The sequence below is a fragment of the Drosophila sechellia genome, chromosome X (assembly GCF_004382195.2).
Source record: "Drosophila sechellia strain sech25 chromosome X, ASM438219v1, whole genome shotgun sequence".
NCBI classification, from domain to species: Eukaryota; Metazoa; Arthropoda; class Insecta; order Diptera; family Drosophilidae; genus Drosophila; species Drosophila sechellia.
This window is the reverse complement of record NC_045954.1, coordinates 3908569-3921885: the sequence shown is the minus strand read 5'-3', so window position 1 is coordinate 3921885 and position 13317 is coordinate 3908569. Positions and strand designations below refer to the sequence as shown.

At 41.2% G+C, this 13317-nt stretch overlaps 2 protein-coding genes across 7 annotated transcripts in view; one reads left to right on the top strand and one right to left on the bottom strand.

The window, feature by feature from the left end:
- Positions 1–11434, top strand: part of LOC6612531 (fasciclin-2) — a 64408-nt gene extending 52974 nt beyond the window's left edge. For 2 of the 6 annotated variants that reach the window (XM_032726430.1, XM_002037003.2), the window contains 6 exons: positions 640–764; positions 843–2336; positions 2453–2636; positions 7618–7819; positions 8919–9005; positions 9484–11434. In XM_032726430.1, the coding sequence (XP_032582321.1) occupies positions 640–764; positions 843–2336; positions 2453–2636; positions 7618–7819; positions 8919–9005; positions 9484–9607 (2216 nt within the window). In that variant the 3' untranslated portion in view covers positions 9608–11434. Of the gene's footprint in view, positions 1–639; positions 765–842; positions 2337–2452; positions 2637–5097; positions 6505–7617; positions 7820–8918; positions 9006–9483 lie in introns of those variants that run through there. The other 4 variants (XM_032726431.1, XM_032726432.1, XM_032726434.1 and 1 more) reach the window with 2 other exon arrangements.
- An 81-nt stretch (positions 11435–11515) lies between these two features.
- LOC6612533 (galactosylgalactosylxylosylprotein 3-beta-glucuronosyltransferase I) lies at positions 11516–13111 on the bottom strand. The gene is made up of 2 exons (XM_002037005.2): positions 12832–13111; positions 11516–12759 (listed from the first exon to the last, which is right to left on the bottom strand). The coding sequence occupies exons 1-2, from the start codon at positions 13038–13040 to the stop codon at positions 12048–12050; spliced, it is 921 nt and encodes a 306-aa protein (XP_002037041.2). The 5' UTR covers positions 13041–13111; the 3' UTR covers positions 11516–12047.
- Positions 13112–13317: the final 206 nt, after the last annotated feature.

The following is a 13317-nucleotide window of genomic DNA, read 5'->3' as shown; positions in this document are numbered from 1 at the left end:
CTGGCACTTGGCACAGTGTTTGCGAGTATTTGATCTAGGAATTTCACTTTTGCAATGCTCCACCACGTTACACTTTTTCCGTTGCTCGCTCCCCTTTTTCAATTTCCAAGTCATCTCGCGAGTGCAGATTTATTGGGAGCCAGGCAGGGGCGTCCATCGGCCCCCCTTTTTTTGTTCCAGCTCGTTAGTAGGGAGCCTTGGAAAAAGGGGAGAAAATGCCGCGCACATGCCTTGGACTTGAATTGCTTCCATGTGCCCGACAGTTTGTTTAAAATTATATTACGTATTTGCCACGTACAGCTTCGCTTGAATTGTCAACATGACCAGGAAAAATAGTGTCCTGCTTGGCTTGCATTTTTCCGAGCCTCTCCTCTCTTGTTCTTGTTCTACGTTTGTGTGCTGTGCAAATGAATGCGAAGCGAAATCAAACAATTTGCGCACACCTAGCTCAGGAATTTGTTTGTTGCTCATCTTAAGGACTTTGGGACTGCAGTCCTTGTGTTCGTTTGGCAATTGTCTTATTGTCCACATAGCAAGAATCAGTTTTTTTTTCAATCAGTAACAACAGAACAGGATAATCATTATCATATTTATGGCATATTTCTCATTTGTTTAATTTGGTTTCTTCCGTTTTCACAGTGGCCATTACCTGGACAAATGCACCGGAGAATCAGTACCCCACTCTTGGCCAAGACTATGTGGTAATGTGCGAGGTAAAGGCCGATCCCAATCCAACAATCGACTGGCTGCGCAACGGAGACCCGGTAAGTAGATCTCACCTGACACGACCCGACCCGATCCACGATGCACAACTAACTGACTGGTATAATTCATCATTGCAGATCCGCACGACCAACGACAAGTACGTGGTGCAAACCAACGGCCTGCTCATCCGAAATGTCCAGGAAAGCGACGAAGGCATCTACACTTGCCGTGCAGCCGTTATCGAAACTGGTGAGCTACTGGAACGCACCATTCGCGTGGAGGTCTTCATTCAGCCGGAGATCGTATCGCTTCCCACCAATCTGGAGGCCGTCGAGGGCAAGCCATTTGCAGCCAACTGCACAGCAAGAGGCAAACCAGTTCCGGAGATCAGTTGGATTCGCGATGCCACACAACTGAACGTGGCGACCGCCGATCGCTTCCAAGTGAATCCGCAAACTGGCCTGGTTACCATCAGCTCCGTTAGCCAGGATGATTACGGCACATACACATGCTTGGCCAAGAATAGGGCCGGTGTAGTGGATCAGAAGACCAAGCTGAATGTTTTGGTGCGTCCGCAGATCTATGAGTTGTACAATGTGACCGGGGCCAGGACCAAGGAGATTGCCATAACCTGCCGTGCCAAGGGACGTCCGGCACCGGCGATTACCTTCCGTCGTTGGGGAACACAGGAGGAGTACACGAACGGGCAGCAGGATGACGATCCCCGCATCATTTTGGAGCCGAATTTCGATGAGGAGCGCGGCGAGAGCACCGGCACCCTTCGCATCGCCAATGCCGAGCGTTCCGACGATGGACTGTACCAGTGTATTGCCCGGAACAAGGGAGCCGATGCCTACAAGACCGGACACATTACCGTTGAATTTGCTCCGGACTTTAGCCACATGAAGGAACTGCCTCCGGTTTTCTCGTGGGAGCAGCGCAAGGCGAATCTCAGCTGCTTGGCCATGGGCATCCCCAATGCCACAATCGAATGGCACTGGAATGGTCGCAAGATCAAGGATCTGTACGACACCAATCTAAAGATTGTCGGCACTGGACCCCGCAGCGATTTGATTGTGCACCCCGTAACGAGACAGTATTACTCAGGATACAAGTGCATTGCGACTAACATCCATGGAACCGCCGAACATGATATGCAACTGAAGGAGGCACGTGTCCCTGATTTTGTGTCCGAAGCCAAGCCAAGTCAACTGACCGCCACCACGATGACCTTCGACATTCGGGGTCCATCAACCGAACTGGGCCTGCCCATTCTGGCGTACAGTGTGCAGTACAAGGAGGCCCTAAATCCGGACTGGTCGACGGCCTATAACCGCAGTTGGTCACCAGATTCGCCGTACATTGTAGAGGGACTGCGACCACAGACGGAGTACAGCTTCCGATTCGCCGCCCGCAATCAGGTGGGATTGGGAAATTGGGGCGTCAATCAGCAGCAGTCGACACCACGACGATCGGCTCCGGAGGAGCCCAAGCCACTGCATAATCCCGTCCAGCACGACAAGGAGGAACCGGTGGTCGTGTCACCCTATTCCGATCATTTCGAGCTGCGCTGGGGCGTGCCCGCCGACAACGGAGAGCCTATTGATAGGTACCAGATCAAATACTGTCCGGTAAGTGTGGTGACTTTCCATATCGTTGTAATGGTATTTATAGACCTACTCCTGGATTGGTGGGGCAGTTGCGTTTCCTAAAAGAAGTCATACTAAATTATTCTTCTGTTGTGCAGGGCGTTAAGATCAGCGGCACCTGGACGGAACTGGAGAACTCCTGCAACACCGTTGAGGTGATGGAGACCACATCCTTTGAGATGACCCAGCTGGTGGGCAACACCTACTATCGCATCGAACTGAAGGCGCACAACGCCATCGGCTATTCCTCGCCTGCTTCCATTATCATGAAGACGACACGAGGTGAGTCCGATTCAGCTAATAACAATCTCGGCACGTTGCTCTATTCGGCCGGATTTAATTCCGGTGTCGGTGCGCTACACAAACGACTGTTCACAACAACAACAACAACAGCCACATCAACAACAACAATCACATCGATAACAACAGCAACAACCACAATCATTACGCTGGCCACCACAATAAGCATAACATTACTTAGTGTCCTAGCCTCAATTTTAGTCTAAAAAATCCAAAAAAAAATAAAAAAAGAAGAATCGATCGATCAATCAGCCAAGCGCAGTGGAATATAGGTATCTTCGTACACAAGAACTTGCATTTTGCTATTCCAAAATGTGAGCATAGAACTATCATACGACCACTGATTCTTCGGCTAAGCGGTCGTTCGATATTGATATATCGAAAATATCGAATCGAATCGTATCGAGTCTACAAGATCCCAGTATAAAAGGAAAAAGATCAAAAATATAACTGAAAAATCTCTATATAAACATACACTCACTCACACACGAACATCATCGACATGATATCTAGATAAAGACATAATTTTTACTGCTCTATATATATATATTTATATATGAATATGATACAAATATCCCAGATATAATCGATAAATTTTGCATACATTTTTGTAGTGTTTATTTCAATTGCGTTTCAACTGTTGTTTTTCGTTTACACTCAGTGTTACACCCCCATACCCTGTAATGTCCAACCCAAATCCCAAAACCGAACCCCCCTTCCCAGTTTTTAACCTAATTTGCTCAACGTAATGACTTAATTTCATTGTCTTTTCTTTCGAAGCCGTTTACGTTTGCATGTTTTCGTGAGTTCTGAATTGTCTCGAGCATCTTAACCATATTAACTTCTTTTATTGATAACAATCCTTTGATCCATTACAATGTATACATTCCAATCGCAATGTCCACACCACACACACCCACTGAGCCAATAAAAAAATGGCAGATGTACTGCAACGCATTTGACTAAGCATTACAATTCGTTCGAGATCGTGTTGTCGTCCCTCTGAGATCAAAATCCATTCATAATTCGCATTCAAATGCGAAATTCACCACACCATACCACCACACTCTCGCCAGTCAGCCGTTGTACGATATGTAGAAAAGTGAGAGATGCGCGCGTCCGAATTGAATTTTAGCTTACTTTACGCTCTTTTTTTTATTATCATTATTAAGCATTTACTTAATTATAATTACCAACACACTAAACATGACATTTTTGTGACACAAAATGATGAAAATGAAAAACTCGAAAACTATGATTATAATTTTATATTTTATATTTTTGTGTGTGTGTCTGCATTCATCACATACGTATAACGAAACAAGAACCCTGTTAAATGTAAATCTAGTATGTAATGAAAAAAAAAAAACTATTTTCTGTTTTTAAATTGGTTTACTACCGCACTAGAGCTCTTCATTATTATTTTTTATTACGTCGATTATTATTTGAAGTGATTTAATTTGATTTGAATTTGTTTGTATACTGCGACTACTTCTTTAGTTAAATTTTTGAATTATAAGCGATAAAATGAAAACGTTTCTCAAATAAAACATTCAAAGAAAACCACTGGAACAAACTGTAATTTACTGCAACTGCTGTCGTATTCATTTTTTATCGGTTCGTTCTGCCTGCGTTGTCTCTATCTCTTTCGCTCACCCCCACTCACGCTCTTGTCCTCTCTGTCGCTCTCGCTGTGTCGTCTCTGTTCCTTGATTTGATGTCCCTTTCTTTACTAATTTTAAATACATATATGTTGTGCGTAGTCTGTTTGTTTGTGTTTTTAAAGCCTTTGTGTTTGTGTGCGCTGTCTCTCTAGCTGTCAATTTCTCTCTGTGTATACCGTTATTCCCGATACTACCCATTCGTACCGCTTTTGCCTAGACATATGTAACCTCTATTTTGTACCGAAACCTAACCTCCATTCCAAAATTAAACCTTGATCTTTTGGCTAAACAGTGAACTTAGTGTGTGCATCTAAATAGGCATTTAGTCATAGCTATTATTCTAACCAACAACAACCACAATACTTTACTAACAAACACATCTGTGGCCCTTTTGTTAGAGAATCAAATACTCAAAAGCAAACACAAACACACGCAAATTCGAATACGAGCCAAACAAAAACAAACAATGCAAACTAACAAACAACTAACTAACACTTTGCACATTGTGTTTGATCCAACGTCGTCGTCTTCTCAGTAACAAATAAAAAAAAATTCAAGACCAACCAACAACAACGAAATGTTCTTTTGTGTGTTTCCTTTTCTTCCTTTTTCTTCTACCACTTTTCTTCCTTGTTTTTCTCTCTTTTATGGTGTGTATGTGCTAAAAACCACAACAACAACAACTCCTACTACTATAATCAAATCAAATCGAACTGTACAAATGCCAAAATGCATTCAAATATCGAAAATCGACAACCAATATCGAAAAAAACCAACAGATAATCCCCATCCCTCGACGAGTGGCGCTGCACCCCTGGCCCAACTGCTTGTAATTTTCACTGCTCTGCCGACAATGCTGCTGATTTTGCTGCCGACGACGCACACTGCTTAAACGACCTTAGCTGCTGATGCTTCCGCTTCCAGCCATCAAGAAGCAGTGTTTGGAGGATCCTTCCGCTGACAAATTATCATGGGTTTCTTTCTCTTGTTTCAGTTTGGTGTGTCAATGTGTAAATAATAAGAAAACTAAATGAAAAAACGCAAAAAAAAAAATAAAACATACCCCTAACAAACATGAAGAAGCGGACATAAATAATTACGTTAAATGTGCTCAAGTAGAGAATATGATCATTAAATATATTACCTAGGGCGGGTCACGATTCCATTAACTGTACAAATAAAAAACGAAAATCTATGATAGTACCTAGTTAAAAAGAGAAAGACGAAATCGAAATGCCAAAACCGAAACACATGCTTACACAGCTAAAAAATTGTACTTATATGTATCCTTAATCCTATGTCTAACCGCTAGAGACCTTGTTTCACCACTAAGCCAATGTTATGTTGTTATTTAGTTGTATGTGTATAGCGAGAGCATTTATAGAACGTATTCCGGTGCCGTACACCCATTCCGCTTAGTTCAACGTGAATTCTACAACACTGCCAAGCGAAAAAAAGATTTAAAAAAACACCAAATTATATATACCAAACTTTAGCGAAATTCTAAAAGAAAATTAAGAAAAATTATCAAATGCATACGAGTACAAGTTACGAAAACAATTACAATTACATTTACAACATACCTTACTCCTAAAGTTAGCCAAATAGCTTTTTCCAACACTGTTTTTTCAGGCAGTTGCGAACGGTTATTCGAGTCTCTGTTCTGTTTTGAGCACGTAAACGTTAAGAGGGGACAATAAGTAACTCTAACTAAGTTAAAGCCATTACGAATTTTTCCACACTCGAGTGTTTTACCTTCTGTTGATAGCGTTTAGTAAGTCAAAACTAGAATGCAACTCGATCTAGACGAACCGATATTCCTGTATACAAGTTTTTTTAGCAAGCGAAATCGATTTTTCTAGCCAAATATATATCTTAAATCAGAAACATAAATACAATTTATACCTTTACAATATCTAGTTATACATACGTATACACATATAGTTAGTGAATAATTCAGCCCGCCTAACGTTGCTGAGATGGGGAAAGCGATTTTTTTTAACGCCCTTGGGCAAGCAGTAGGACCTTTCATTGTTCACACGGATCACATTGAAACATTGTCACGAATGATGTAAGCAAATGAAATCGAACACAAAGACGCTAACGAAGTTGGTAAACGGAAACGAAAATAAAGGCTACCACTTAAGCAGTTCATTTTGGGTAATAAAGAGAAAACTTTAACAGAAGCAGTGCGTGCGTGTGTGACTTGGGACAGGGTTGCCATCAGCATTTTGGACGCCGACAGGTAACAAAAAAGGATGTGTTTAACTCCTATATATCTATGTATTATAACCTGTTTATTTGCACTGCACACGAACAACCGCAGACACTACCAATTAAATAACCAGAAAAACCAATTATTGTACACCCGAAAACTAAGAGAATTCTGTTTATAAAATCCCCATTGTTAATTGTTAATTGTTGATTGATTATGTTATAGTTTATAAAACCCAAGTAAGGCACTCTAGGCAAACGATACCCCTACCTTCTATATAATCCCCCTCCCGCACACAAAATGTACATACAAATACACCCCTGTATAACATAAGGTATCAATGAATTTTATTTCTAAGTTGAGCTGCTTAACACTGCTTGTATACTTTGCATATTGGCTAACTACTTATGTACTTTGCAATTTGTATAAAACTAAAACACTTCAACCAACCAACTCTTAAATTTCTCACTATCACCGCCCACTTTCTCACTTTCTCTTTGTGCTGAGCGAAAAGCCCCCCAAACTCTACACTTTTCCCCTTCCCGGCTGCATGCTTTATTTGTAATCCCCCCAGTTTTGATATACGGCAAAATGGAAATAATCCGGCGACGAGAAGTGAAAATTTGTATTGCTCAGTTTGTTGCTTTGTTTGAAAATGCTTTTCATGTTATGTCAATTGGTGCAATTTGAAATTGATTTCCCTTTTGTGTTTTTGGATCTTATGATTGCTACTACTATTGTTATTACTGTTATGATTTCGTTATGAATAACCTTTCAACTAATTTCAACCACAAATTAATACACACACAAAAATGTAAAAAAAAAACTTTTGAACGATTAACCACGATTAAGCGATTAAGAATTCGAGTGTTAAATGTGTAAGACTAGCTGTTAATTGGAGGAGTTTTCCTAGGCTAGTAAGCCAGGTGCTGGCACCGTACCACCTAGAGATACGTACAGTTAATACTCCTTCCCCAATATACATACGTCGACCTCAATGAATGAACTTACTAATCGAGTACACTTGTTTCCCCCCGCCGACTCTTCGTCTGCTCCCCTCTAATATGCTACAAAAAAAATGCAGGAATTGACGTCATCCAGGTGGCTGAGCGACAGGTCTTCTCCTCGGCGGCCATCGTGGGCATCGCACTCGGCGGAGTCCTCCTGCTCCTGTTCGTGGTCGACCTCCTCTGCTGCATCACCGTCCACATGGGCGTCATGGCCACGATGTGCCGCAAGGCCAAGCGATCGCCCTCCGAAATCGACGACGAGGCCAAGCTGGGCAGGTAAGCTCCATCGATGAGTAGAATCTATACCGCAGGCAGAACCAAGTGATAAAGCCGAGAACTATTTGATCTAAGCCCGACTTCGAACCATACGGAAGAAGAAGGGCCAAATTAACCTTGAGCTAATCACTTAGTTCTGTTACCTTATTGTTTTCTTTTGTTTTTTTTTCTTTACCTTAATTGAGTGGAAAACTTTTGAATGAAATATTGCACTAAAAATCAGAATCGGATTCGAATTTAACCTTATGCTTTTTGCATTCTACTTGTGTTTCCCCCCACACGCTCCTATTTTGCGATATTAAGCCACACTCGCCAGGAATTCGAATACAATTGGGTTTATGCGCGGCCCAAGTCCTTATTGTTCAATCGCAATTCCCTGATATCCGTCTGAGCGATTCGCCAAGTCCGGAAAGTCCAGAGGGACTTAACAAAATTTAACATTCAATTTGTTTACCATTTATGTAACTTTTCGTTTGCCATGAAATTTTTAGTGCAATATTCAATGTAATCCGAAGACCAAAAACAGAACAACACGAACCCAGTCAATAATTTAGATCAAATACCTATTATACACTCGTTAACACAAAAGCACCCAATTTTGCTTAAAATCATTTGCTTAATTTGTTGACTACTTGTACAAGATTGTTGCGTTTTAAGTGTGTGTTAGGTAAAGTTATCTGCTGCTCCCAGCTGAAAGAAGTTTAAGATGTCTAGTTAAGAGTTATGATTGAGAAAATAATAAGCGCGTTATATTCAATAAACAAATATTTATCCGCCTTATTTTCTCAGCAATTTGATCAATGTAAAAGAAACACAACACCATGCACTTAAAATTATACATACATATTCTCATCTTCTTAATCATTTTTGGTCACTTACATCCATATCTATGTATTCAACTCTTTTTCGATACTAAATCAACCTCATCATGTATTATTCCAATCATCCAATCACACATCCAACAAATCCAAACAAACCAAACCAATTCAAACTAAATCAAACAAAATCCAACCAAAACTGATCCACAATCACAATATCAACCCAAAACCATCTAACCAAGCAGTCTTTACGGTTGGCGTTTTCCGCTACCTTATTGCAGTGGCCAGCTGGTAAAGGAGCCACCGCCGTCGCCGTTGCCACTGCCGCCGCCCGTCAAACTGGGCGGTTCGCCCATGAGCACGCCATTGTACGTACCCCGACTTCCGCTACCGTATCCGTATCCGTTTTCGATTCGCTTCTGTTTCTATTTTCATTTCCGTTTCCGTTACCTTCGCGCTTGCGCTTACCTAGCCGCTTGGTCTGCATCTCTGCATCTGTGCATCCCTGTTGCATATTGTATTTCTTCCTTTCGATAACTGCCATCACCTACTATATCCTGTCAAAGATACCTCATAAGTCATCTTCAGCCAGCACTGCATGCCATTAAACTACAGCTAGAGTTACCTCAGCGTATGACACAGGAGTTCATTTGATGATTTTAATTAGCTTTATTTTGAAACATTAATCATTAGCCTGCAATGCAACTTCAGCTTGAAATTGTACCAGATACATAAGTGTCATACTCTAGAGCAAAGTTAGTTTGGAATGCATGAGTAGCTGGCATGCGTGCAGTAGAAATTGAGACGGAAACTCCAAGTGACAACTAACCAATTCTAACTTCGCAGGGACGAGAAGGAGCCGCTCCGCACTCCAACAGGCAGCATCAAACAGAACTCGACCATCGAGTTCGACGGGCGATTCGTGCACTCACGCAGTGGCGAGATAATCGGGAAGAACTCGGCGGTGTAAGGAGGATATCCACCTTGTCCTGGAACTCCACAGTCCGACCGCAATGTGCACAAAACAAAGAGGAGGGAAGATATATGGAAATACACATATATGTATGATGATCTAGCGAGAACAAGCCAAAGCCAAAGCTGGGGGAAGAGCACTTGAATATCGATCGATTGGCACACTAAGTTGGTTTTAATTTACTTTCGTACACAGCGTAAATCTTACTAAATGTCTTACTATAACGCATACGATATCTTAACAACATCTAACATCTAAAACATAGCACATTAAGCTCGAAAAACCAGCAAGCAAGCATACGAAGAAGAAGAAAGAAATAGTAACTCAATGTCGCTTCATTTTCTAGTTTAAACAAGTATTTTATATCGCTGCATTTGCTTTGTTTTTCCTTAGTCCAAAAAAAAGTCACAAATGAACACAAGAAATTACAAATAACGATGAACCAAGCTGGAGAAGTAAATGAATATGCAAGAGATGATATGGAAAGGACCTAGCCTAAGTTATATATATATGAATGTATGCAAGAAAGAAATCTTAAATTAATGCCTTACAAACAAAAAATTACAATTATTTAGCAGCTAAAGCGCAGAGGAGGGATTTATGCATGTAAGCCGCAAGGAATGAGACCGATTTCCTTAGTATAACTAACTTAAACATGCCATAAATAAGTTTTAACATTAAGTTTGCCCCTGATCCTGATCATCATCCCCCACGAATTCGTAGTACTTAAAACGCTAAACAAAAGACTTGCGAGCATTTCTTTCCACAAAACCATGACATTGGATAGATTAGAGGAAGCAAAAGAATGGATTTGAATAACATACTTAGTTGATATCGAAATCCTTGGTTTCCTACTGCTAATTTGTATACTTAACCACCAGAAAGTGTAACCCACAGACGGCACTTATTGAATAATGCTCAATGTACATTAATGTTGAAGAAATTGAATATTTGAAAATGTTTACAAACTGCTTAGCTGCTTGAACAACGGAAATAAGCATCCCGAACCACCTCCGCATCCGGTTCATAGCACACAAGATCAATCTTGATGAGAGAATGTATGCTAAGTTATAGAATTATCCAAGAACTACGAGATTGCCAAACATTAACGACCTATCATAACCTTTCATCCCACTTCCATCGAACAACTGCAAATCGCTCAGTTTTGTGTTAAAAGTATTTTCTTATGTATGTAAAAATTAAACAAATTGTAGTTAAGAGATCTGAAACGCATTAATCTAACGGATATATAAATCTAAATATATATATATATATGTATGTACATGTATTTAAAGTTACTCGTAAGTTTTTTTTTCTACACGAAACAGTTAATACAAAATAAAAAAAAAAAGAACAAAACCAAAAGCAAAAGCGAACTAAGTATATGTTATCACGCCGATCTGAATGTATGTATGTACGTTAACGCATTTTTATTTGATAGCCGTAAAAATCCCTGAAAACGCTGAGATCCCCCACTTTTCAGTTCTTTGCCTATGAGCTTTGTACCTTCTGTTGCCAATTAAGTCAAGCGCCTTGTCAGAGCTTTTTACCTATAAATATACACGATACTCTATGAACGACCTATTGAATAACCCACGAAGCGAACCCAAGTCGAGATTACAGGAGGCTATATACATTTAAATTTGGATGCGATTGTTTGAAAAACTGCTGGTCATTCGAGCATATGAAATATGTTTGCAAGAAACCGAACGCAGCTTCGTTCGGCGGCAGAGTGTAGCTTTTTATATGAACTAAACAAAATTGATGAAAAATTATACACTGAAACTGAAACGGAGGAAATAAATCTTATTTACTGTACTATAATTCCAATCGATGTAGTTTCAATTCCCATTTGGCGGTAATAATAATCCAGTATTGACCCAATCCCTTGTCAATGAAACAACATTTTTTGAAATAGGTTTCGATAACACTACCAATTTTATTTGCATCAATTGGGAGGCACACAGGGGAAGCTTATATTTCTAACGTAACTATCTCCTACAGTTTTGCGAAACCTATAGGCGTATATACAATACAATGGGGCAACTTAAAGCGTTCTTATAGCTTAGGTACAACAAATACAAAGAATTAGAATTCATTTGGGTTAAAATAATAACCTTCGTGCAGATAGACTAGGTACTATCTTACGAAGATATGATACAACTTTTCTTTGAGCATTGTACAACTAGTAGTGTTTTCATATCTAAAATTTTCGCAACTACGCGGTGTAGTTAGAAAAAATCTCATTTGGTTTCAATCCGAAAATGTCTGGTTAAATAAATCATCAAAATGTTTGCCTACACCATATTTTTATAAAATATATAGAAAAAATGAAGTAAAAAGTATTAAATAAATTGGGCTAGACTATGAGGAGACGGAACACATTAAGTAAATTCACTAGGATAATAGTTTGCTATATATACAAGTGGGTCCCGGGTTAGACCTCCATGCCGCCATCGGATCGCTGGCCCTTCTTCAGGAGCGCCTCCTCGGCGGCTAGTTTGGTCTTCTCAGTGCGCGTGTGCCAGACGAGTACATCCGTGCACCTATTGGCCAGTGGCTGCAGCTGATCCCTGGTGGTCAGATGCCTCAGGATCTCGCTCTCCTGATAGCCTCTTTGCACCTCGTACGAGAACGTGGCCTGCGGATTCCGGATGAAGAGATCCATGCTGATGGCGAAGGCGGCCATGTCGATGGGGAATGGTCTTTCCGGTCGCCAAGCGGCATTGAATCCGGTCACCTTGGTGCCATCCTCGGTAAGCAGGGGTCGCTCCACCATCAGACCGCCGACCAAACCCACCGGCCAGACGCCCACGCGACCCCTTTCGATTTTGCTCATCTCGGCGAACAGTTCCGTGGAGTAGGAGTTGTCGTCGTCCATGAAGAACACTATGGAGTGCCGATCGACGTCGACATGGCTCCTCAACCAGGCCAAAGCCAGATTTCTTTGCTCCACGCCTCGTGGCTTAATCCAGTTGGGGTCCTTACCCTTCAGCTTGAACTCCGATGGCGTCTTGATGTTCAGCAACGTGGAACGCTTCTCCAGGCCGGCTCTATCCAAAAGGTTTCTGACCAGCGGAGTGGTGGCGTTCGTATCCTCCACAATGATCCAATGCAGGTGCGGCAGCAGCATAAAGAGGTGAGATAGTCTGTTGGAATACGGGGCGTTACTTAGAGGTATGTTTATGATGATTATGATTTATGAGTATGATTTACTCTACCTGGTTAGCTCCGCTTTCTGGGCGGCCCGTGGATACGTTGGCGTTACGGCGTAAATCGTGGGTAACGTGTCGCCCTGGACGAACATGGCCTGGAGGTATTCTGGACCCTGACATGTGCGCTTCCCGTTTCGGTGCACCATCATCAGCACCACGAGGAAGACGATGATCAGGATGAGGACCTGGCGCGGGCGAATGCGGACCTCCGACATCCTGCGGCAGTTGGTAAAAACCCAATTTTGTTAAAACAAACAAATCGGCGACCTGTGTGTGCCTAAATAACGACATGCTATCGGAACGAACGGTCGCACCATCAAGACCCGGGCAACTATCGATATTCTTCATCTCCAGTATCGTTACACTTAAGGTTTATTATAGGAAATGTATACTATATTTTAAGAATAAAAACCAAACAGACAACTTTTAACGTGTTTTATCATTATATTATTATTATATTTCATTTTTATTTATATTATCTGTTGAATTTCA